The sequence below is a fragment of the Pempheris klunzingeri genome, chromosome 15 (genome assembly GCF_042242105.1).
Source record: "Pempheris klunzingeri isolate RE-2024b chromosome 15, fPemKlu1.hap1, whole genome shotgun sequence".
In the NCBI taxonomy this organism is placed as follows: Eukaryota; Metazoa; Chordata; class Actinopteri; order Acropomatiformes; family Pempheridae; genus Pempheris; species Pempheris klunzingeri.
The window spans coordinates 20,371,061-20,394,228 of record NC_092026.1 but is presented as its reverse complement, the minus strand read 5'-3'; the positions used below and the strand labels follow the sequence as shown (position 1 = coordinate 20,394,228).

At 40.7% G+C, this 23,168-nt stretch overlaps 1 protein-coding gene across 12 annotated transcripts; it reads left to right on the top strand.

Moving 5' to 3' along the window:
- Window positions 1-13,488: 13,488 nt before the first annotated feature.
- LOC139214093 (heterogeneous nuclear ribonucleoprotein C) lies at window positions 13,489-22,319 on the top strand. 12 transcript variants are annotated; one of them, XM_070844838.1, is made up of 10 exons: window positions 13,489-13,602; window positions 15,523-15,631; window positions 17,401-17,669; window positions 18,468-18,540; window positions 18,761-18,808; window positions 19,772-19,941; window positions 20,079-20,192; window positions 20,291-20,326; window positions 20,438-20,610; window positions 21,699-22,319. In XM_070844838.1, exons 2-10 carry the CDS (start codon window positions 15,627-15,629, stop codon window positions 21,804-21,806), a joined length of 996 nt encoding a protein of 331 aa, XP_070700939.1. In that variant the 5' UTR covers window positions 13,489-13,602; window positions 15,523-15,626; the 3' UTR covers window positions 21,807-22,319. The 12 variants fall into 12 exon arrangements, with proteins under 12 accessions (XP_070700939.1, XP_070700936.1, XP_070700937.1 ...); XM_070844835.1 differs by having other exon boundaries at window positions 20,061-20,192; XM_070844836.1 differs by having other exon boundaries at window positions 18,758-18,808.
- Window positions 22,320-23,168: the final 849 nt, after the last annotated feature.

The window sequence follows — 23,168 nt, the reverse complement described above, 5'->3', positions numbered from 1 at the left end:
TTCCAGTGAAATGACAGTGGCTTGGTCCAAACCACAAGACAGTGTGAGCAGAGCCCCTGAACCAGATACAGCAACAGCAGCAACAGCAGCAGCAGTGCCTATGGACTCGACTTGGACTCCACGGCCTGCCAGCGTCTTGAAATAGGAGCAGCTTCACCAGACGTCTGTTAAAATGCCTCTGTGATGAACTGAGTCTGGTGTGGTGGGTACTGACTGACTCCAAAGTGTCTTTCCAAACAAATTTTGGGTGTTATTTGGTCTGAGAAACCTTGTGAGAATAGATTATGTTTTGCATCTAGTGGTTTCTTAATAGCCTCCGTTTAGTGAAACATCAGGATTTTTGCCAATAGATCAGGCAGGTTTGTATCAAACAACACTTAACAGCTCTTCGTGCAGCGCCCCTCCTCCTGATGTCATGCAAGAATTGATTTACACAACTAGCAGACGGGAGCGTGGTAGTGAGAATAGTGGAGCTAAATTAGTCCATCAGCAATCCTGAACTTTCTTGAACTTTGCAGAAATCACATCACTAAAAGAAAAGGTAAAATTAGGGTACAAAAAGAGAAAAAAGAGAGAGGGAGACAGAAAACAGTCAGAGGGAAAGCAGCTGTTGAAAAAAACCTGCAGTATTTCAGAGTGATTTAATATTGGTGTGTAACGTGGCGTATGTAATGTGGCTATGGCTAGCTATTATCATCATACTTTTGCTGCTGATAAATGGAGCATTGCTTTCAGTTTGAGAAACACAAAACCAGGATCAGCTGCAGGCCCATTCTTACATCTGCTCATTTTACTGTCAGACAAGATTCGCTCATAAAGTGGCTTGTAAAAGCATATTCAAGCAGTCATTTTCAGCAGCTTACACTGAAAGGAGATCTGCAACACAAACATGAAGTAGTCTGTTTTGCTGTTATGGTGCCTCTGTGTTGCAGCAGACGGGGCTGGGTGAGCAAAAATGTTTATAGCCGTTCCAAATGGCCACAATCACAATTGGAGTGAGAAGTCGGTGATACCATTTAAATGCGGGGATGATGGAGCACATTTTCTGACCTTTTCTCTCCTGGAGGAGTGTTGTACCCATGAAAAGTGGCATCTCTGCACACCTCAAAGTGGATGTAAATACTAGATTGTCAGTTTCAGAAAGTTACCGAAACTACCAATACAACTAATACAACTTTATTTACAAAGCACATTTAAAAGCAACAGCAGCTGACCCAAAGTGCTGTACAATCGGTATAGTCACACATAGCCAGCCCCCCCCCCGCCCCCATTCAGTGTGAGAAAGATCAGTGTGGAGGTCAGATGGCTCTCCACCTTTGTCTTATGCTCAGAGAATAATGAAGACCTGAAAAACTGTGAGTGAAATAATGTTCTATAATCTTCTCCTAATAAGCACTTCACTCAGTAATTACTTCAGAAAAAAATTCTTAATCTCAACCGATTAACCCAAAAACCACCAACCACTACAGATGCGTGTGTTTACTTGTTGATTTAGTTTATGTTTTGTTTACAAGTCGATGGATATATTAAAGGGGGAAGGAGGCCCGCTGAGGCTGCACATGAACGAGGCCCAGGAGATAACAATGGCTTTGTCCAGGAGACAGTAAGTCATATTGCAAATACATTTGGGATTAGAGGGGAGGGAGGGAAGTACAGAGGAGGAAAAGCTTATTAAATTACTCAAAAATGAATTAATACTGGAAACACACGCTTGCTCCAGGTGAACAACAATTTCCTGTCTGAGCATCACTGAAAACTCACAGTTCAGTTCACACATTTCTCCCCGTGTTTCCCACAGGGCCTCCGAACCCTCTGAAACTTTTCTTGCACCAAACGTTTGAAATGTAAATCTATTTTTCTCTGGGAGCGGATGGAACAAGGAAATGTACGTGTACGCCTGCTGCTGCGAGGCGTCATTAATCTCGACAGATCTCTTTAATTTAACTGCGATATTTGTTATGCTTGTCTGTTAGTTTTAGGTGGCTCCCAGTAATAATATTTAAACTTTATTGCAACAACTCCCCCTACATTGAGTCTGGTCCGTACTTTAGTGTGCGTGCCCCAACACTAGCTCATGCAAAAACAGTACATTTTGTTGCTATTGGCTGTTGCTACATGCTCTGTCAGACATATACTTAATAATATACTTGATGCTGCTGCAACTCCAGCCTCTCACTGAATACCACATGGGACATAAACTAATCAGCTTTATTGTGTTATTCTTTATAAAAAACCTTGTGTTTTCATCTCCAAACTGTAAACCTTTCAGGAACAAAGACAACAAGAGAGCCTCATACAATATAGGATCGAGAGGTTGTCAGTCACACTATCTTAGCCTGCAGAGGTGCAGCTCTTACAGCTAATCGATATTTATTTTAAATTAGCCTTAAATGAAAAGAGGAACTCAGAGAATTATCACCAGCTCAGCAGTTTCCCTCGGCTTTGCAAAGTACTTCAGTCTTTTTTGAATCATTGTTTAGGTTTGTGCAGCCCACAACTGTGCTATTTTAGTTTATTCTCACTGCTCTCATCAAAACCAGCTCCGATAAACCAACTGTACACTGTCTGCCCAGCATCAGACAGCAGACAGGCAAAGCCGGAGACTAGCTGGTGAACATAGTGGAGCATTAAGCAGCTAAAGAGCCAGATATTTCCTTCAGGAGTTGGTGGAAAACAGACCACAAATAAACGTCAAGTGATTATTAGACTTAAGATTGATCAAGTGGCTACGTGTCTGCTGGATGTATAAAGAAGCAACTGTTAGCAGCCAAAATTGCCATTTCAACTTTAAAAAGTGCTATTATGTCAAATATTGAGTTTTCAGCTTGTTCCACTGTCCCCAACTGGCTCAAAAATCTGATAACACCTCTATAAAATGAAGTGAAAACTCTCCTTATAGCCTCTCTTCATATCGTTGATAAAGAACATATAGCTTTTAACACTTAAATGAACAATCAGTCAAGCAAACAGTGAACTAAACACATTTACTCAGGTACTATACCTACATTTTTGCTTTGCTGTACTTTTCATACCAACATTTTGGTGCCAATACTTTTAAATGCAGGACTTTAACTTATAATGTAATCATTTTACATTATGGTATTGTCACTTTAATTAAAGGATCTTTTTCCACCTCTGTCCGACTATGAATCATCAAATAATTCAACAGGAGGAAGACGGCTTTGCCTGCAACTAAATGTGAATTCAAATCTAAACCAAAGGACACACATTTCTTTAATAGATTTGTTTTCCATTCAAGTTTTGTGAGAATAACCTCGAGCGAGAATCTGGAATTTATAATGATCATGTAGAGATAAACTACCCTCTCTGTATTAACTGGAGCTTTTATAATCCCACTAATTCACTGGACTGTGCTAAGAAGAAAAAGTTCTGGGACTTGAAATAATTTCCCAAGTAAACATGATTTAAAAAGACATTGGCCTGCAGTTAATACACACCAGAAACAATGTTGAAACAGTTACCTCCGATACTCGCTGCGGGTCGTATTACCCAGCTGTGTCACCCTTGGGTGTTGCAAAAGAGCACACACCTCCAGCCAGGAATAATATTTCTGAACCAAACCAAAATGAGCTCTTCTTGTATGTTAATGTCCGTGAAAGGTATGCAGGGACCGGGCAGCCGAGAAAAACAAGTGACGAACCACTTCATCAGCATGCTATGAACAGTCAGGCACCGCTGTCATAAAACAGCAGTTCAGACTAGCATGAGATGGGATGTGACAAATTCAGACTGCAGGCTGTTTTTTCAAAGACATGGTAACAAATATTTATGTAAGAGAAAGCAAATTTGTTTCTTGCCTAACACTAATACGTCCCATATGATCAGAGTTTCTTAGCGGCTTTGAACCCTTAATTAAATACATTAGGTCATCTTGCTCTAATGTAAACACGAGTATTAAAGTGGTATTAGTAGGTAAGCTGTGACTGCAAATGACCTCTGTTGGCCACCAGAGGGAATTGCAGTAATAAGTTGTGTCCATCCAAATGTTGCTCAAATTTTAATCAAATTTCCAAAAACGTCAGCAAAAGAAAATTTGGCTCAACAGGTGTTTCCATCAGCTGGTTTAATGCAAATAGCATGAGGAGGGTGTAACAAGTTTACGTAATCAACAGAGATCAAGCAATTCCTCTGCCTCCAACTTTTCCCTACCTTTAGGAACTTGGTTTCTTCTACATGTCATGTGGTGTTTTTAATCTTGTGTTTTCTAGTTTTAGGGCATTTGCTGGTTGTCGGATCTAGCTTAGCATAAAGTCTGGATAAAGTCTAGCTCTGTCTGTAGTGCAAAAATAAGCCCACCAACACCTTTAAAAGCTCATTTGTAGGCAGGGAGATTTTCTTTTACTTTAGATAGCTGATCCCCCTGTTTACACTCTTTATGCTGAGCTAACGATGTGTTTGCTGTAGCTTTATGTCATGGATAGTGGACCCCGAGATGGCACCTATTCAGTCCAATAATAATTACTGTCCAGGCGCATAGTTTCTAGCTACGTTACCTTCAGGTGTATGCAGACCACTGAATATGTGCAGTCCTGTCCCATCACACCCCTGGCCCAGCCAGGCTATGTGAACAAGCAAACCACACTCTGGATCCAGCAACTACACGTTCAGATAACATATCGGTAAATGTTTTACAAAATTAAAATACCCTGAAGAAAATTGTGTGGTGGTTATGAAAAAAACGAGTAAAGTGTCATATCAGTAAATCCAGTCATTACACAGCTAATATACCAATGACAAAGATTGGTTTGAGAACAGAGGCTAAAAAAATAATTAAGTTCAAGAACAAAGGCTAACAAGTGGCTGATAAACTCACAAAATCAAAATATCTTGATATGTGTGAAAAAAAAAGACCCGCCTTTGTATTATTTATTCGGTTTCCTTTTTGCACATCTGTACAGTGTACCACAAACATGCGTAATGTGCTTGTACAATAAAAAAAAGGCTTTACTGAGCTTCGGAAAGTTTTTTTACGTAGATTAAACCTCAATGGCTTCAAAATATACGATGGTAGTAGTAATAATTGGCCACGTTTATAGCTAGAGGTGTCCTGTCAACAGTTTTAGAGACATCTCTTTCACAACGTAGGTCTATGGAGAAAATGGTTGGTAGTTGGCCATTCATGGTGCAATACCATGAATGGCCACTGGGAAGAATTGGGAGCAAGGTCTTATAACACATTAATGATTTATATTCATTCATTCATGCCTTCACAGAGATGTTGCCAGGTAACCAGTCGCTGAACAGAAATGCAGAATTAACTGTTCGCCATGAACAGTAACAGCATATAATTTCCTTGTAACACCACAAATTTTTATTCAGTTTTACATTTTTGTTTGTGTCCAGATAGAAGAAAAAGATATTTGTTCATTAGAAGGCTTTAGCTCTTTGGCTGTCTCCAACTGTTTCCAGGCTTTATGCTAAGCTAAGCTAACTGCGTGCTTGCTCAACCTCAACCAGAAAGCAAATAAGCTTATGTTTTTTTAAAAAGCAAGACGACATAGTGTTTGCATTCCCATCAACTTTTTTTTTTTTTTTTACCTCAGATAAGTATGAAAAATGCTATTATTCTAATATTTAGGTGTTTTTCTCAAATTTCTTGTGTTACCACTATAATTTCTGCGTTATTCAAACTGAATAAAAACAGGTGAGTCAGTTGGACCTGGAATTGGACCTTTTACTGGTCCAACACAAATTCAGCATCCTAAATATGATTGTTTGGCAAAATAATCCTAATAATCTTAACTCACTGCTTTTTCTGTTGTCACGATTGAGCAACGTCCGTTCGCTGGTGAAGACTGTGGGGCTGAGAGCTGGACCTGGAGTTAAGATTATTCTCTCAAACTACTATTTCCAAGGTCATTCATAAAATCTCATGCAACAGTTGTAACTCAAGACCCACTTACTCGCTTGTGTGGGAGCATTTGACCTCGTCACACGGTCTTCATCACATCAGCAGCGTGCACTCATCTCACCCTTTGTTTTTTATTTATTTTTGCCACACATGTAAATTCATGTAGCCACTAAATGACTGACAAGTCATCAATAACTTTCTTGTAGAAACAATGGATTCTGTTTTGGGGTTCATTCCTCCATTTGTAATCCGATGCAACATTTTGAACCCGTTGTTTGCATTCTGAAAAGTCAGCATACGAAAACAATCTAAGCACTTTTGTTATTTTCTTCTCCTGGTGTGAAATCGAGGCGAACATACACTGCCAGGGCAAACAAATATTTTAGGGTGAAACAAATCTTGGCTCTCGCTCGTCTAGCACCATGCTCCATCAGAGCACTTGAACAAACAATCTGAGCATCTGGTGAAATAATCTCACTGGTATTGATCAACAACCTGATCGACCTCCCAAAGGCATTTTAAGGTAACTCTAGGCTTTACAGAGCAGAACTAATCGTGCTTATTACCCCTTTAATAGCCACACATATAAGACTAAATGAGGTGAATAATAAAATTCACTGTGATTCAGCACTCACTGCACACACCTCTGTGTGATGGGAACGCCGGGCCGAGGCCTGAGAGTATAAGCCACGATTCCCCAGCACAAGCCCCATGCCAGTGATACCATGAGACTAATGATTAAAACAAGCCTCCTCATCTGTTTGACTTTCAAAAAACCAGATTTCCACCCCCTGCGCAGCACTTTTCATTCCAGCTACATTACATAAATCAGTGGACTGCAAAGGAGTGGAAAGGAAGACTCCCATAAGTAATAAGAGGGAAAAAATATCACAGGGAACCATTTTACTACAGTATGGAGCAGCATTTCTATTAATTGCCTTCCTGAAATCATTGTTGCACAATCAAAACAAGTTCTTGAGTAATCCACCATGCAGAGGTTAGAATTAGACCTGATAATAACATTTCTCGTGGAGGTTTCGTTCAACTATGTTCTTCTATCTGGGGAGAATTTTTCCTCATTTATCATAAACTCTTGACAAGTTTGTGGTTGTACAGTATTACTGCACGTCCTGCATCCACCAAACAATAGTACATGTCTCAGCTGGAGTCACTCCGAGCGCTTACAGACAGATGTTAACACTTACAGGAAAGTATACTTCTTAATACGCTCGTTTTTCAATCCTCAAAAGAAGAAAAAAGTCATTTAAGCAAAAATGTAGAGCCCCAGATTTAGAGATAGAAACCACTGAATGCGCATTAAAACGTTTTCAACAAACGCGACATAAATCGCATGGTAACTTCTTCATTGTCACTTTAAGTCGTCATGACAACACAATTTCTACACATGAACGCCTTTAAAACATACTAAAAGTGCAGCAATGTCACATTTGCAGCGCTCTTCTTACCGTTTTGTGTCCAGTCATAGTTCACAGCCCGTTGGTGGGTCTCTGCCTTGCGCTGGCTGCACGCGGGTTGTGCTTCCCACCGTCTGCACGGCGCGAGCTCACCGTCTGCAGCTGCTCTGGTGCGCGCGCCCACGCACGCACGCACGGGCACTTTTTTAAAGCCTTGGACACAAGATGAGATGAAGCTTTCCTAAATTAATTCAATAAAAGCATCAGTGCCTTTATAGGAGAAAATTACCGAACTGAATACAATAAGTAATTATGTGACCTATAAATGTGACCTCATTCATAGTGATTCCACCTGTGACTTTAATATTTTCTTATAATATTCCACTTAGATTTCCCATTAAGTCACCAAGCTGTATATTGTGCTTAAAACTTGTATTGATTTTGATTGTTCGTCAAAATCTTTCCTAATGGTTAATGAATACTTCACTGATGCATGTAAGATGTTAATAAGTGCAGCTCCTGGTTGACAGGGTTGATGTTGTACATTATCACGCTTACTAAAGAAATCAATAATTTGACATTAAATATGGTTATTTTCATATGCTGTGATGTTGTCATCTACAAAATTTAACATACTTCCCCCCTCGGATTAATGTGGTCACCCAGGCAAAAATAATTCACTGACATCACAGTATGTCAACTCAGACCTCTCACTACTATCATTCTAATAGTCTGATGAAAGACCCATCATGAATGTTGTTTCTACAGTGATTTACCTGACATTTGTTACCTTTTTAAGCAATTAACTACATGCTCCTTCTCCCTGTTTATTTTGCACTGTGGGAACAGTCAGCAGCTCTCTACCTGATTACCTGGGAGACCAACAGGGTTCACAGACGGGGTTCACACCACGTCTCGAAAGCTTAGACCAGGGGTGTCCAAACTTTTTTCACTTAGGGCCACATACAGAAAAACATACAAAAGGCTGGGCCGCTCACTAGAAGTGAGCTATATTGCTAACTTTAATCCACTAGAGGTGATGTATATCTCCTCACCTCTAGTGAATTAAAGTTGGCAAAATCAATCAAATGTAGGTAAATTCTGCTTGATAACTGAATATGATTCAAGAAAAAAAACAGCCTTTCCATTAGTGGGCTTTCATTTATTAGTTGTGGTACAAGCTGGTCTTTGCCTTGTAGGCTCTTGTTCAGGTGATCAGTGAGATCCACTAAAAATGCCAACCAGAGAGGGTCACTGAGCTCATGAAGAGGTCCTTCTCTCTTCAGAACTGGTCCATTTCTGATCTCAGGGAATAAAACCGCTGCAGCACAGAGCCACGACTTAGCCAGGGCACATGAGAATGGTAGAGCCCCCATCAGCATCAGCATCAGCATCAGAGAGGGAAGCTTGAAATAATCTGTGCTATAGAGCCCTGGTGCTCTAATTAACAGCCTTACCTCCACTTTCTTGCCCCTAGCCGGACACCGTAGAGGCCATCCCTTTGCACTGGCCTGTCCCAGCTGGAGCTCCATCCATCGTACCTCCACACAGCTCGTCCCATTTAAGTCCCATCATGCCAACTGCATCTGGCATCCTCCCCCGTCGTGGTGCTCTTCAGACTGCTAACATCAAGCAGCTCCTCCGTAATGCAAAAGTGATCTTCATTAGTTATTAGCTGTGCTCTCAGCGCACACCGAGTCTGAAACTTTCTACACTCACTTGCTCTCTTACGTTTAATTAATTCTGCCATTTTGGGTCACCTGTAGCACATTTCTTCTTCTATTACTCATTTTATAGAGACGCTGCCTCGTTCAAGACAGTTACTCCCCCTAGTGGTGAGACTAAGAAGTACAACACAGTCCAGCACAGGTTCCATGTGTGGGCCGTGTTACAGTACATTTTTAGAATTTCCTGCAGGCCAATGAAAATTGGACCATGGGCCGCAGTTGGCTTAGACCATCTGGTGACCTGGTGCAACAAGAACAACCTAGAGCTTAATGCTCTAAAGACAGTGGAAACGGTTGTGGAACATAGCCACACCTGCCTCCATCACACCCAGAGTCTTTCCGCTTCCTGGGTACCATCATCACCCAGGACCTCAAGTGGGAGCTGGACATTGGCCACTGCCAAGGACAATGATGGTGCAGTTCTACACTGCCATCAGTGAGTCCATCAGTGAGTCCATCAGCTCCATGACCACATGACTGCATAGAGACAAGGGCAGGCTGCAGGGTATCATCCGCTCTGCAGAGAGGGTGACTGGCTGGAATCTGCCATCTCTCCAGGACCTGTACACCTCCAGGACCCTGAGGCGTGCAGGTAAGATTGAGGCCGACCCCTCTCACCCTGGATCAGTCTCTTTGAGACCCTCTCCGCTGGCAAGAGGCTGCGGTCCATCAGGACCAAAACGTCCCGCCACAGGAACAGTTTCTTCCCCTCTGCTGCCAGCCTCATCAACAAGGCCCCACCCCACCTTACCCCCCACGGTCTCTCATCCACCCTCACAGTCACTTAACATTACACAAATGTTAAGACTGTCAGACTCTTTGCGTTACATTAACACTGTACTTTAAATTGCCTGTTCATATTGTACTATTTTTGATATCATACTGTAAGATTTGCACTCACCACTACCCTGCACATACCTGCACCTGTACAGTTTTAATTGTATATTTATATATACATATATTTTTATTATGATTATATTTTTGTTGTTGATATTTTTATTCTTATTCTTGTTCTATTCAAGACTTTTTGTTCTGCACTAATTCCTTGTATGTGTAAACCTAGTTGGCAATAAACCTGAATCTGATTCAGATTCTGAAAATTATTGATTTCAATTGTTATGTTTTCAAGGTCAGGAATGTGCTTGAAATTGAATATAACTGAAAAACTGACCTCTGCTGATAATAGAAGACAGTCAGAGATGCATTTTGGCCCTATGCTGTTGAGAGATTTATAGACAAGCAGCAGTGCTTTAAACTCTTGTCTTTGTCACACAGTTCATTTTTCATATTAGACTAATCTAACCTGCTGAAAATGAAAGCATGGATTTGTTTCTCTAAATCCTGTCTGGACACGAATCCTCTGATTCTTGTTGTGTTTCTAAGGATGATACAATCCAAACTTTTAAATCAATTTCATGCAGCTGTTAAGTTTAACTCTGAGTCCCGGATTACACCCTGATTTCTAACTTTGCGCCATTAAATTGATATTAAAAAGACAAATAAATCTGATTGACTGAAGCTGGGACACTGTTTACAAAAACACATTTCATCATTTGTTTGTTCAGGTCCCTTACAGAGACACTATAGGACTTCAGTCGCTTGGTGACAGAGAAAGGTAAATGTGGATGTCGTCTACATAGTTATGATAGTTGACATTGAGCAAGATATTGGATCCCTTTAGACAAACGCTTCTGCCAAAACAACATACTAAAGTATTAAAGCTGCTTCTCCCCTGTGGTTTACTAATGTTACATTTAACAACTGACAGTGTCTTTAGTGTTTAATAGCGAGTTCACATGGGTCCTCTTGCACTTTATGGTATTTTTATTTCCAGCAGTATCCCTGTAATTTTACACGATGTTTGTGGTGCTCAGTATTGACCTCATTCTGACCATATTCTGGTTCTTGGCTTGCAGAATTTCCAATGGTTTCTCTGTAATTGTATAAGTATGAGAATTAATTCTAAATATTACCCTCATCACATTCAGAAGGTGAACTCCCTGCTCCTCCCACATTTGCAGCAATCACATCAAAACTTGGACACACTGTATGACAGCCTGTCAAACATCTGGCCCTCCTCGCACTGTAAATTCGGACACAAATACACAAGTGAGGCAAACAAGCAAAGAAAGCTTTTATCTTTATATCTGATTACGGTGAAACTGCAACTCAGAGTTGTATTTCTGATTCCCGATATGATGCACAGAGCTGTAAACAAGTCCTCTGGGACTCTGCTAAAAACCAAACCAGATGTGCGAAAACAATTCACAAAAGAACATACTCTCCATGAAAAATTGGGACAATGTAGGGGTTTCATCCCCTAACTAGATACAGAAAACAGCTGGTATTGGTCTCTCTTGCTTGCCATCCTCTCTCTTTCTGTTCCTCCTCCTCCTCAGGTGCTATAAAGTCATTCAGAAATATTAACAGGCCTTTTTCACATCAGAGAGTTTGACTTGTCATAGCAGCAAAAGCACGGATGTTACTAATATGATCAACACTGACTCTGTTCTGTTCAAGTGTCCCAGTAAGTCATGGCAGCACACAAAGACTGGAGCAGCTAAATGGAATCCAGCCATCATTAAATGTATTATTAATACCTGTGCTTTTCCCACTGTGACATGTCGACATCTCCACCATGAAAGAAGTCCTTCGGTACAGAGAGAGAATATCACATGACGCACTGGGACACTTAAGGCACTGTTTGTTTATTGGTTACACCTGTGCTTTTTCTTATATGACACGTGAAAAAAAAGGCTATTGCAAGTTGTTGTACTACACCTGCACACTAGATGTCCTCAGTGGGTCACCTGACTTTCCTTGTCACTAGCCACCTATACCTGCACAGCTGTTGCTTATTTGCTCATATGAGAGCAGTTTTACTGCTGCATTTATACATTTGTTACTTACATTTTTAAAGAGTCTTTAACAAGTCAAAAACCAAGAGAGGTCTGTGTGAGCTAAGACAACACTGGCGTGATAGTCAAAGGTCCTACACACCTTTTCACACAGGTGTTTTCAGTTATTCTGGCTAATTAGACCTCTGCTCAGGTTGAAATCGGACAGGGCTATGAAAAGGGTTATATGGGGTTATCAATATGGGTACCAGTCGTTGCTAAAGGTTTTCACTTTAACAGCTTCGACAGGAGAGTGAAGAGGTGCAGGGAGACAATAAATGAAAACACCAAAGTAGGAGCTTTGAGAGACTTTTGAATGTTTTATCAAACTTTATTCATATGAGGCTTCTTCTCACCTTTAGAGCTTTTGTGATTCCAGACGAGGGGCCTGAAACAGGACATTCAGGCCATCTACCGCCCCACATACAAGAATCAGTTTGAGTATAATCTGAATGGGACATGATCCTGTATTCTGATTTGAATTACTGTATGTGGCCACTTATTTGTTAATGAAACTACTCACTGGACTGCTCATATTTTGCTTTGTAAATGTGTCACTAGTGTCACTGTTCATTTATTTTTATTACAGCAGTGCCACCACCTGGTTGCCTGTCATAATACATCAGTGATCTGTTGCTTTTAGGCTCTCTCTTTCCAAGAGAATATCGTTTAAATACAGTATAATTTACAAATGTACTCATGTGTATGAAAAGAGCAAATGATGATGATGATGATGAAAGGGACAAAAACTTAAATGAAACCAGTTACTCTACTGTCACATGTACAGCAGGTATCATCACAGTTTAATTCATTTAAAAGCAGAGTTCAAACATGTATTAAATGTAAGGATGCAGGTCGTTTAGATGGTGAAGAGATCAGTGAAAACATCTCACAAACACGGAAAAAAAAAACTATAAAGTCGCAATTATTCACAGCTGCAAATGTGACTGGTATGAGGCTGATTGCTAACCAGCTACCAGGTGTCAGCTGTTCAAAATTCAATTTGTTAAATTTCACAGCGTTCATTTTACAGCAACAAGTGCCTCAATGCCAAAAGAAAAATTGTGTATTTTGACATAAATGTTTAAGTGGTTTAGTCTCTATTATATTTATAATAAAGCATACATTCAATATTATAAGTATTATTTAAATCATAACCTCCTATAGCCTCTATGTGTAAGAAGAAATGCAGATGCCACACAGAATAACTAATTATTCACGTGATTATTCTCTAGATTATTATTCCTAAAACCATGAAATTAAACACGTGAGTGACTTAAGACTGACATTCTCACGAATATAGTAGCTCGTGTCCTTACAAAAGAGAAATTAAAAGCTAAATTAAAGAAGAATCAAAGCAAACATAATTGCAGGCTTTCGCTTGGAGGCAGGACGGACTGTTTTTCAAAGATAACAGGTAAGTGCGTTTCATATATCAGGTCACACCGGAGCAGACGCCGATCTGTCTTTCATACCTAAATTACTGACCCCGCTCCGGCGGACCACTCTGAGACACACACCAAGCATCCCCTCCGAGTACTGCGCCATCTCCCGTCACGTTAGCTCCGAGGCTAGAAGAAAGCTAGCTGGCTGCTCAGTGGGGCGAACCGCTTGTGCTCAAAGAGGACGAAACTAAGTAAAAAATTGACAGATTTTACCGAAAGCAAGACATTTTACTCGTAAAGGTCGTGGTGAGTATTTTGTTCCCAGACATTTTTCATTTTTCCTTCCTTTTTCTTTTCTTTTTGGATTTTTTTCAACGATGCTTTTTCTATTTTGCGAGTGGACAGAACGTAATGTGCTGGCTAGCTAGCTAGCTGTTAGCTAGCTTAGCTAACTTGGAGACTCTCATCCCCCTCCTCCCCTCAAAAACACGAACGCTGCTTTGTGTTTTTTTTTATGAAACACGACGTTTTGGATGCACCTTAGCTGCGGGTTCATCCCCCTTTTTTTGGCAAGTTTGTGTAGCTGTGTTTTTGTAGCCTTTATTGTGAAGACTTCTCCTTTTGTTTTTGGCACGCTTCTCAGCCAGCGCCACCAGCTACGTTAGCGCTAGCTGGTGTTTTAGTAGCAGCTTCGTCCTGGTCCGTGATTGATTACAGATTATCGACTACAAGTCTATCAGAATTTTGTGGTTCTGGTTTTTTCAAGCAGAGGAACTGGTCTGATTGATGTGTATTTTTTGTGCTTTTTAATCGGTGGTTGGCTAACGTTAGCCATGCTAGCCGACTGTTAGCTACCAGGGCAAGCGCAGGGCCTGTGTTTCACACTTGAAGCCTCGTGGTGGCGCTGTCGGTGTGCAGGCGGGTGTGTTGTGGATGGTTTAAGTAATTTTTGAGAACCCCTAGATTTTGCTTTTGTCTCATACTACTCATTCAGTTCGGTTTTTTTTTTGTGGAGTTGATTTTTACTGTGTTTTTATTTTTATTTTTAATTTTTTTAACCTTCCCTATGATGAAGAGTGACTTCTGATTTTGCAAGCTTTGGACTGCCAGTGGCCTCGGTTTTGTTGCATAACGATTCAAATACACATTTGATTAATTAAACGTTTATCAATCTGAAAGAGTATTATGGGTGTTTATGTGTATCTAATTCAACTCTTGTCTTCACATTCACTCATAGGCCGCAGATACACCCACAAGCCCTGTTTAGTGTCTTTTATTCCAGACAGAATTCATTAAATAAAAGTGGAAATTAACACTAAGACATTCAGAACGCTTTCCTGGGGGGGTTGTAATTACAGACATTAAAAGCTGGTACTATAAGATCACTTATAAAATATAAGTGGTTACAGTTTGTCACATTACAATTGTGCTAAAAGTTAAATTTCTATTTTCCCAACATTTTGAGATGGGTGAATAATGATGGCTGGTTGTCAGTCTACAACTAGTATGTAATAATGTAATATATCCCACCAAACTGACATACCTCCACAGATTGTGGAGTAAAAAAATAAAATATATTCACATTTATATGTAAAGTTATGGATTGGCAAAACTCTGAAATGAGTTTGAAATGAAATTTAATCTTGCTCTACTAGTTATACCAGTCAGTCCCTCACAGTAATCAACAGACTTTTGATAAATTCACACATGTCAGGTTAAGGTTTTGGATCAGGTAGATCCGCTGCAGACGTTGCTCTCAAGGGACTTCACATGCACTTTTTATATTGTACAAACTCCTTTTGAACTCCTACAACCATGTCTCATGTGGGCTACACAAACACATGTGGACCAGCTAGGGCTTACCTAGCGCGCTTTTCTGTCCTGTTAGTGATGTGAATGTTACGGTTTTGTCACCTTTGTGTAAAATCCCAGATTTAGATTTGTTTCTTTAAAACCTGTATGCTTTCACATTTTCTGTTTAATAGCGTTAAGATGTTGCACTTAAAGATGCACGAGGGGCAGGTTGCAGCAGTCCTAAAGTCACTAGTTGTAATGGGACTTTCTTGGAGAGACACACCTCTGCTTTTTTTTTTTTTTTTGCTTTTTTAATAGCTTTGTTTCTGTGTTTGCCTCCTCTCTGACTCCTGCACACACTCCCAACCAGGTAAGACTTGGTACAAGATAACCCTGCTCAGCTTGACTGAGGTGTCTTTTCTGTCACCTCAGTATAAATCGCGAGGGGCGAAGGTGAAGGTCGACACACCAGCCCAAACTGATCCCAGCCCACAGTGTCAAACATCAGACAGACGACAGCCCTGCACACAGACGCTATGGAGTGAGTGATGAATGTCTGACCCCCCTGTCAGCCTGGGGGGGGTGGGAATGTGGTTACTGTTCATGCCACAAATGTTTTCATCTTTGCTGTATCAGGGCTCACTTCTCACCTCCAAATTCACACAAAGCTCTGAGCTTCACAGAGCACTCACATCCTCCCCTGTGTCTCTTAGAATAATAGTAAAGTTCCCTGTTTAATGGATGGAGAGAGTAGGACTGACCAGCCTTAGAGTACTGGGAAAATGCATACTGTGTTGTGAAATGCTGCTATGAACCTTAATGGATTTGGTTATAATGTCATGGTGAAGCTGAACTGGTGCCCCCTTAAATGGAGCATAACATTATATTAACTTGACTAATCACCAGAAACAAAATCTAATATAATGCAGCATGAAAGTGCCAATTGATTCACCTAGAGTGGATAAATATTGAGATGATAAGTTAAAATACTAAGACTTCTTTTGTGAGTCCAGCACTCATCAAACTCATGACTTGCGGACGTGTGAAAATACAATTATCACAACCTTGAATCCTGCTGTGAGCCCTGCGATATAACGTCCAAACCTTACAAAGTGATTACAGGCCCCGTTTCCGTCACTGGGGTGGAAGGGAAACCTTGTGTTGCACCATGTAGCTTACTGACCTCACAAAGATGAGTTAATACACTGATAAGTGCTGCATCTCGCAACAGCATGTTGCCACTGTCTCGAAAAGCCGTTAAAGTTTGTAGATTTGAGGAAAAAGCTGCCTTGAAGAATCAGTTTGTCAGATGAAATCCAGCTCAGAGATTCATCTGTGTGCCTCACGTGTCTCCATCCTCTGACACAAAAACACTTTTTATTTTATTTTATTTCTTTGTGTTGATACAGTGGTAATATGAGGGATTTGGCAGGAATGTCATCACTTAACAATGAACACCTCTGTGATCTCTTATTCTAACTAGGGTTGCATGTTTCCAATAGTGAGTCTTCTAAGTGAGCTTAATCTCTTGTATTGTCAATTTTAAGGTCTTTCAATATCACGTCCAGTAGCTGGAATCCAGTTGAATCAATGTTAAACCGTGTGTACGGATAAATACATAGTTGATTACAGAGGCACAACACTTCATATACTGAAGTGGCTAAAGCGAATTCACAGATGACAGTAAGTGTCTGACTTTAGTGTCCTACGTTTTACTTCTTAGAGCCTTTCTTGTTGTTAATGACTAAAAATCCTAATTCAGTGATCCAGGATCATTTTGGTGCCAGTAATATGATCCTACATATACTGTCTGCTCAGTATGCACTTGTTACAGGCCTGAAATGTGGAGGTTTATTATGCTTCATTTGCTTGGTTTGTGGTGCCAAATGATAAATTAATGATGTTGTTTTTTGTTTTCATCACTCTTGATTATTTTTAGATTGAGTGAACTGGTGGTCATTGAATCCAAAGGGAGTGATATTTTGCAGCTAGACTTTCTGCTTTTTAAATGTTAAGCAAGACCGAAGACAGTTCCAAAGGGATTTTAAAGCATCGAATCTAAGACGGGTTTGGACGCATCCTGTCACCTGTTGATTGAAACAGATTTTTGTTGCCTTTCTTTGATTTCAATGTTTTTATTTCCCAGAAAAGCCTGCTGATCATGTGCGCTGTTATCAAGAGTTTTCAACCACCATAGTTGTGGACTCTCCAGTATTTGACCCAGCGACAGCAGGACTAGTTCAGAGAGCCGATGGTTTCTCACTCTGTCGCTAAATCTGGGACGTGTGTGTCTGTGTGTCTCCCTGCTAGTCGTTCACCCACCACCGCCAGCCTGATGGCCAGCAGCAACGTCACCAACAAGACCGACCCCCGCTCCCTCAACTCTCGGGTCTTCATCGGCAACCTCAACACCCTGCTGGTCACCAAGGGAGATGTGGAGGCCATCTTCTCCAAATATGGCAAGATCGTAGGCTGCTCCGTCCACAAGGGCTACGCCTTCGTTCAGTACGCCAATGAGAGGAACGCCCGATCTGCTGTCACTGGGGAGGACGGCAGAATGATTGTTGGACAAGTACTTGGTAAGGAGTCTATTTTCTTTTTCTTTTATTTATTTTTTAATTCTTTGGAATAAAGGAGCGAGCTGGTAGATGATTAAACATCAAAACTGACATTGCCTACTTTTTAATATAAAACACATCCTAAGTAAAGCTATTTTCACCTGTAGAGCAAGTACCAGTTTTCCCAACTTTTTGAACATGTGACCCTTTAAAACAAAGCATTGTTATTTAAGGTCCTTCAGCACTAGTTGCACGTGTTAAATAGTTTGTAGCTATCAGCCAAAGAGTCATATTTCTTTCTGAGACCTGTTGATTTGAATGATATTTAAGGCATGAGGAGGGAAATTAAAGTACTTCAACAAGAGAAAAACTCAGTCAGGTCTGAAGAGGAGAAAAAAACATACTTGAAGAAACCTGACCTCTAGTTTTGTAACCACAACAGAGACAAATATGTGGAGGAAAAATAAAATAAGTCATACTGGATCACAGAAACATTCCTACGTCAGCAGATGAATGTGAAAACGACGCATATTATATATTTTCAGACTCTGCACATAAATCATTCTGCACAGTGAAGCTCAAACATCCAAGTGAGGCAACAATAAGCAAAACATGTTTGAATGAAGGGAGATTTTAAATGAACAAATTGTAACAAAGATTGTGTTGTGCCTCCAGCAGTACGTTCTAGTGTGATTCAGTGTCTTTTGATAATCATTTTCAAAATGATATTTGAAACAGAAATAATTGCTACACTGTTAGAAAAAAAATCTGATCATTAAAGCCTTTATTGATCTGAGGTCTGATTGTTTATTTTTCCAGACATCAACCTGGCTGGAGAACCCAAACCACATCGGTCAAAAACCACCAAACGCTCAGCTGGAGACATGTACAGGTGAGTCACAGTGATGATCACAGTATACAGCTGTTAAACTGAACTTCTCAAGAAAAATACCACAAGTGAGTGCGCTGAGGGGGAAAAACTAACCAGGAGGTAAAAAACAAAAGCTCAGCTGACCTGAGAAGCCAGACTTTTAGAGAGAATTAATGAGATGATATCACCTTCTCCGTGTTTACTGACGTAGACTTTTCTCATTCTTTTTCCTGAACAGCAGTTCCTCGTTTGAACTTGACTACGACTTTCAGAGAGATTATTACGACAGGTGAGTACAAATCTTTAGTGTTTCAGCTGTTTGGCGTTTTTACACACTCAAAAAGACAGTTTCATAGCATAAAAATAAACCTACAAAGTGGTTTAACTTTCAACTCTTTAAGTTTTATGTTTCAGCACCTTGCTGTCTTTCCACTTAAAGCAGTTTTACAACATGAAAAAATAAACCTGTTTACCATAACCTGAAGTTGTCTGCTAACATGATGATAATTAAAAATGTGCATAAGCTGAAATCGAACTGGGAACCTTCAGATTACAACTGTAGTACCTCCTGAGCCACTGTCGTGGCTGTTAGTTACTTACCAGAGCACACACCTGGTCAGGGTAGTGCACAGTGCAAAGCAGCGCCGTTATGAATAACCCATGTTTTTCCTACACGCTTCTATGACAACATTAGACAGCCAGCCACCTGCATTTGTACCACATCACCTTTAATTACCTGTAATTTGTAACTATTTATACACATGCTTTTATTGTCTTTTAATGCATCTTCTCTTAAGCTTGAACTATTTTGCTGCTTTTAGTATTTTTTACATGCAATTTAACATTTCTGTGTCTTGTTTTTATGGTGTTTTATGTCCCCGTAAAGCACTTTGAATTGCCTTGTGTCTGAAAGGTGCTATACAGATAAATTTGCCTTGCCTTACTGGGCTTTGGTCCAAGCATGCTGTATGCTTACTGGCTCACTGACCCTGATGAGATTTAGTCCTTCAAAATACTACATTTACGTGTGAATATGTGTTACCAAAAGACATGGCATTTTTCGGTCTGTGCAATAAGCGGCAAAGTTCGATGCCCAGCCTATAATGTTTACTTTCTGTGTGCAAGAGAAGGTGACCGATATCTCCAACACAGATTTAGCTCATTGACTCAAGTTCGTATTCACTACCGCTGTAAATCACTCATGTAGACCAGAGTCTGTTAATGTTTTTTAAATATTATTTTGTGTTACCAGAATGTACTCGTACCCGTCCCGTGTCCCTGCTCCTCCTCCCCCCTTGTCGCGGGCCGTGATCCCGTCCAAGCGCCCGCGGGTCAGCCTGAGCGGAGGAAGCAGCCGACGAACCAAGAGCAGCTTCTCCTCTTCCTCTAAGAGCAGTCAGAGGACTTCCTCATCCAGAACAAGTAAGATTATCTGAAGCTTTGTCAACCCCTTTCAGGAAATGTAGCAGCTACAACAGACTATTATTGCACAGATATTCATGTGTTGGCATCACGTAAATCGAAACATTTCTTGGTTCTAGCGTCTCTTTTATCTGCAGTGAAAGTGGATGAGCTGCAGACCATCAAGCGGGAGTTGACCCAAATTAAAAGCAAAGTGGACGACCTGCTGGAGAGCCTGGAGCGCATGGAGAAGGACCACAGCAAGAAGTCAGGTAGGGGGGAACACAGCATGTTTTAGTGGAGAGTGTCTGACCCTTGCTGGTTTTATTTATCAGTACGCATGACTAGATGAGATCTTTTTGTTCTGTAGGTTTACGTCCCAATCATTCAATCATATTTCACAAAGGTAACACAGTCAAACAGTCTAAAAACAGCCACATTTTTCTCTGAGTGTTTCTGATAACTTCATTTAAATGTAGTGGTCAGTGATTTCTAAATGGGCTTTCATGTCCGGTAGAAGCTAAGAGCATAAAAACTGAGCCAGGCGAAGTGACTTCACCTCCACACCCAAGCAACAAGAAGGACGAGGGGCTGAAGAGAGACAGGGAGAGCCAGGAGCTGAACGACTCAGACGACGACGACGATGATGAGGACGACGATGATGAAGGAGACCTGCTGGAGGAGGACGAGGTGAGAATGACAAAAGGTTTACTACGACCAGGGCCGCAGGTCCCAGTTCAGTAAGACTTCTCTCTTCTTTCTTGTATCCTGGCTAAATCACCATGGTAATTTATGCTGTACACATAACCTGGTCCTGAGGAGTGTCTGTTTAAATCGGCTGTAAAAAGCAGTGGCCTCTTTTTCCTGATGCCGTCCTCAACAAGCGATGCAGGTTCTCAGCTGAGGAAATGAGTTATAAATGCAAATCTCAATGCAGACCTGTCAAGCCGTTCGTTGGTAGTGTCATCGAACGAAGCCGTGCAGTTACAGCAGTGCAAACTGCAGCACGGTGTTGCCATGGGAACCTATATGCATTCAGTTGGTGTATAAAATCTGTAATATTACACACCATAATGTTTATGGAAAGGTATTGCTCACACTATCAGAATGATGAAGGCTCAGCAGCTACAGACATCTGGATTATGTTTTTATTCTTGGTCCTGATGAGCTGAAAGTCTGTTTTTCACTGCTGATACAGACACCAATTAAAACCTGTTTATTCTAGTGGTATTTATCACAGATAATATTTAATCAATAAAATTCATTGCTCTTTGATCTGGCCAAATGATTTCTATGTCTCCATTATAGGACAGAGTCACATCTTGAATGCACTTGCTTATGTTTAAATGTGTTGTAAAGCTTTATAGTGTGCAGCTGCTACATTAGAAATAAACAGGACTGAGTGACTCATTTACAGTTTCATGTACAGTTTTTATATTTCTCCAGTATAACAACCTGTCGCTCTTGACTGAAGTAGGTGGCACATGATCGCTCCTTTTTATTTTCTGATATTTGATTTCCGTTTTTATTGAGAAAACATTGAGAGATTTTGTGCAGAAAAAGAATCAAATGACCCCTTTTATGGGAACTTGCAGGAAGCCTGGGCTGACAAAGACGGTCCACTTTCATGGTACCCGTCATCTTGACTGCGAGTTTAGGGTTTGTCGAGGCAGTTCACGCAAAGAAAGCCCATCAGTATGTTTGTGTCTAATCCTAAAAGTAACTCATTTATATCCCATGTCATTGCTAAATCATCAAACAGCTTTTTCAATCTGCAGGTGAAGAGTCAAGAGAGGGAGGACGAGGAGGATGAGGAGGAGGAGGAAGGAGAGCACGTGGAAGGTGACGACGATGGTGACAGCGTCAATGGCGAAGAGGACTCGTAGACACAGCCCTCCTCCACGCACGCAGCGTACACACAGTTTCCAGTAGGAACTCGGACTCCTGTTTTAACACTCATATTGTAGATACAAAAATCAAACGTGCACACACACACACAAGCATGGTGCACACACACTCTCTGTTGTTCCATTGTCCCTAAAGCCAGTTTTTTTTTTTTTTTTTTTTTTGTTATTTTGGCCAGTTGTCCCGTATTATTGTAAGAGGAATGACTAGCTGTAGGTTTGGGTTTGTGTTTTTACCGCGTCGTTACTGGTCTTCAGGAGAAGGCAGAAACATGGACTGTTAATGTTCTCAGAGACGACAGCTCGACGGACATGTCTTAACGCGAGGATGAAAACTCTGCTACAAAAGACCGTTTTTAGGTTCAGTGTGTTTGTTTTCCTCATCTGTGAGTTTCTTTGACCTTGTGTGTCTGTATGTCACTGTCAGTTTTTTATACTATTCGGTTTCAGTTAAACTGTAAAGGAATAAATTGCAATAAAATATTAAAATGGAAAGCACCTTTCTATTTTTTCCATTAACTGCATGGAAATGTGGGTTTTGTAGTTAAAATGAAACCGAGTAAACTGGCCTAAACCTTCCAGTCAGTCAGTTCAGCATTTAATGGAAATTTCTTGAGTGTACAGGATAAACCAGTTCAACCACAGTTCATTACGGCGTGGAATTGGCTTTTTGTAGCTTTGGACACCAGTTTTCTGAACACCGTAATCAGAAGATCTCTTAATGCAGCAGTGTCACTAAAAACCAGGCTTTTTAAAATGTATTTGGAGATGAAGAAAAGGTGGTCTGTTTGATTACAATATAATCAGAACCAGAAATAACTTTATTGCAGCCAACTTTTTTAGATTACAAGGGATTTGTTATGCGTGCGCACAACAGAGGGAAAAATAAGGAAGCAGAAGTAAAAAATGAACTGCAGGTCAAGCGGGTGAGGGTCCGTGTCAGTGGGGGTCTCTGGTCTTGTCTGGCGGCAGCTGCACACATGAGGAAACCGTTCTTGTGGCGTGAGGAGGTTTTAGCTCTGATGCTGCAGCTTGCTACCTGAGGGGGGAAGAGTTTATGCTGTGTTGAGAGATCAGACACGTGATCTTACCTGCATGCCTCAGGGCCGTGGGGGGTGCTGATCATGGAAAGTGTAAACAACCATCATAGCTTCCAGACACTTTTGTTTAGTTAAACTGACTTGCAGTACTTCCCACAGGTGTGTACTCACTTTCAGTTTTACCTCCAAATACAATGGTAGCTGTGGGTCTGTTGAACATTTTTAGCAATGTTAGTGAATTTCCAGATCACAGCAAAAACTTGTTTGTCATAACTGCTCAAACTAATGGTGAAAGACAGCAGAA

Bases quoted from the DNA above. Each gene is read 5' to 3' on its own strand.
- LOC139214093 (XM_070844833.1), top strand. The intron at 19,942-20,060 runs GTAAGATTATCT...TCTTGGTTCTAG, and splicing joins GACTTCCTCATCCAGAACAA to CGTCTCTTTTATCTGCAGTG. The intron at 20,611-21,698 runs GTGAGAATGACA...TTCAATCTGCAG, and splicing joins ACCTGCTGGAGGAGGACGAG to GTGAAGAGTCAAGAGAGGGA.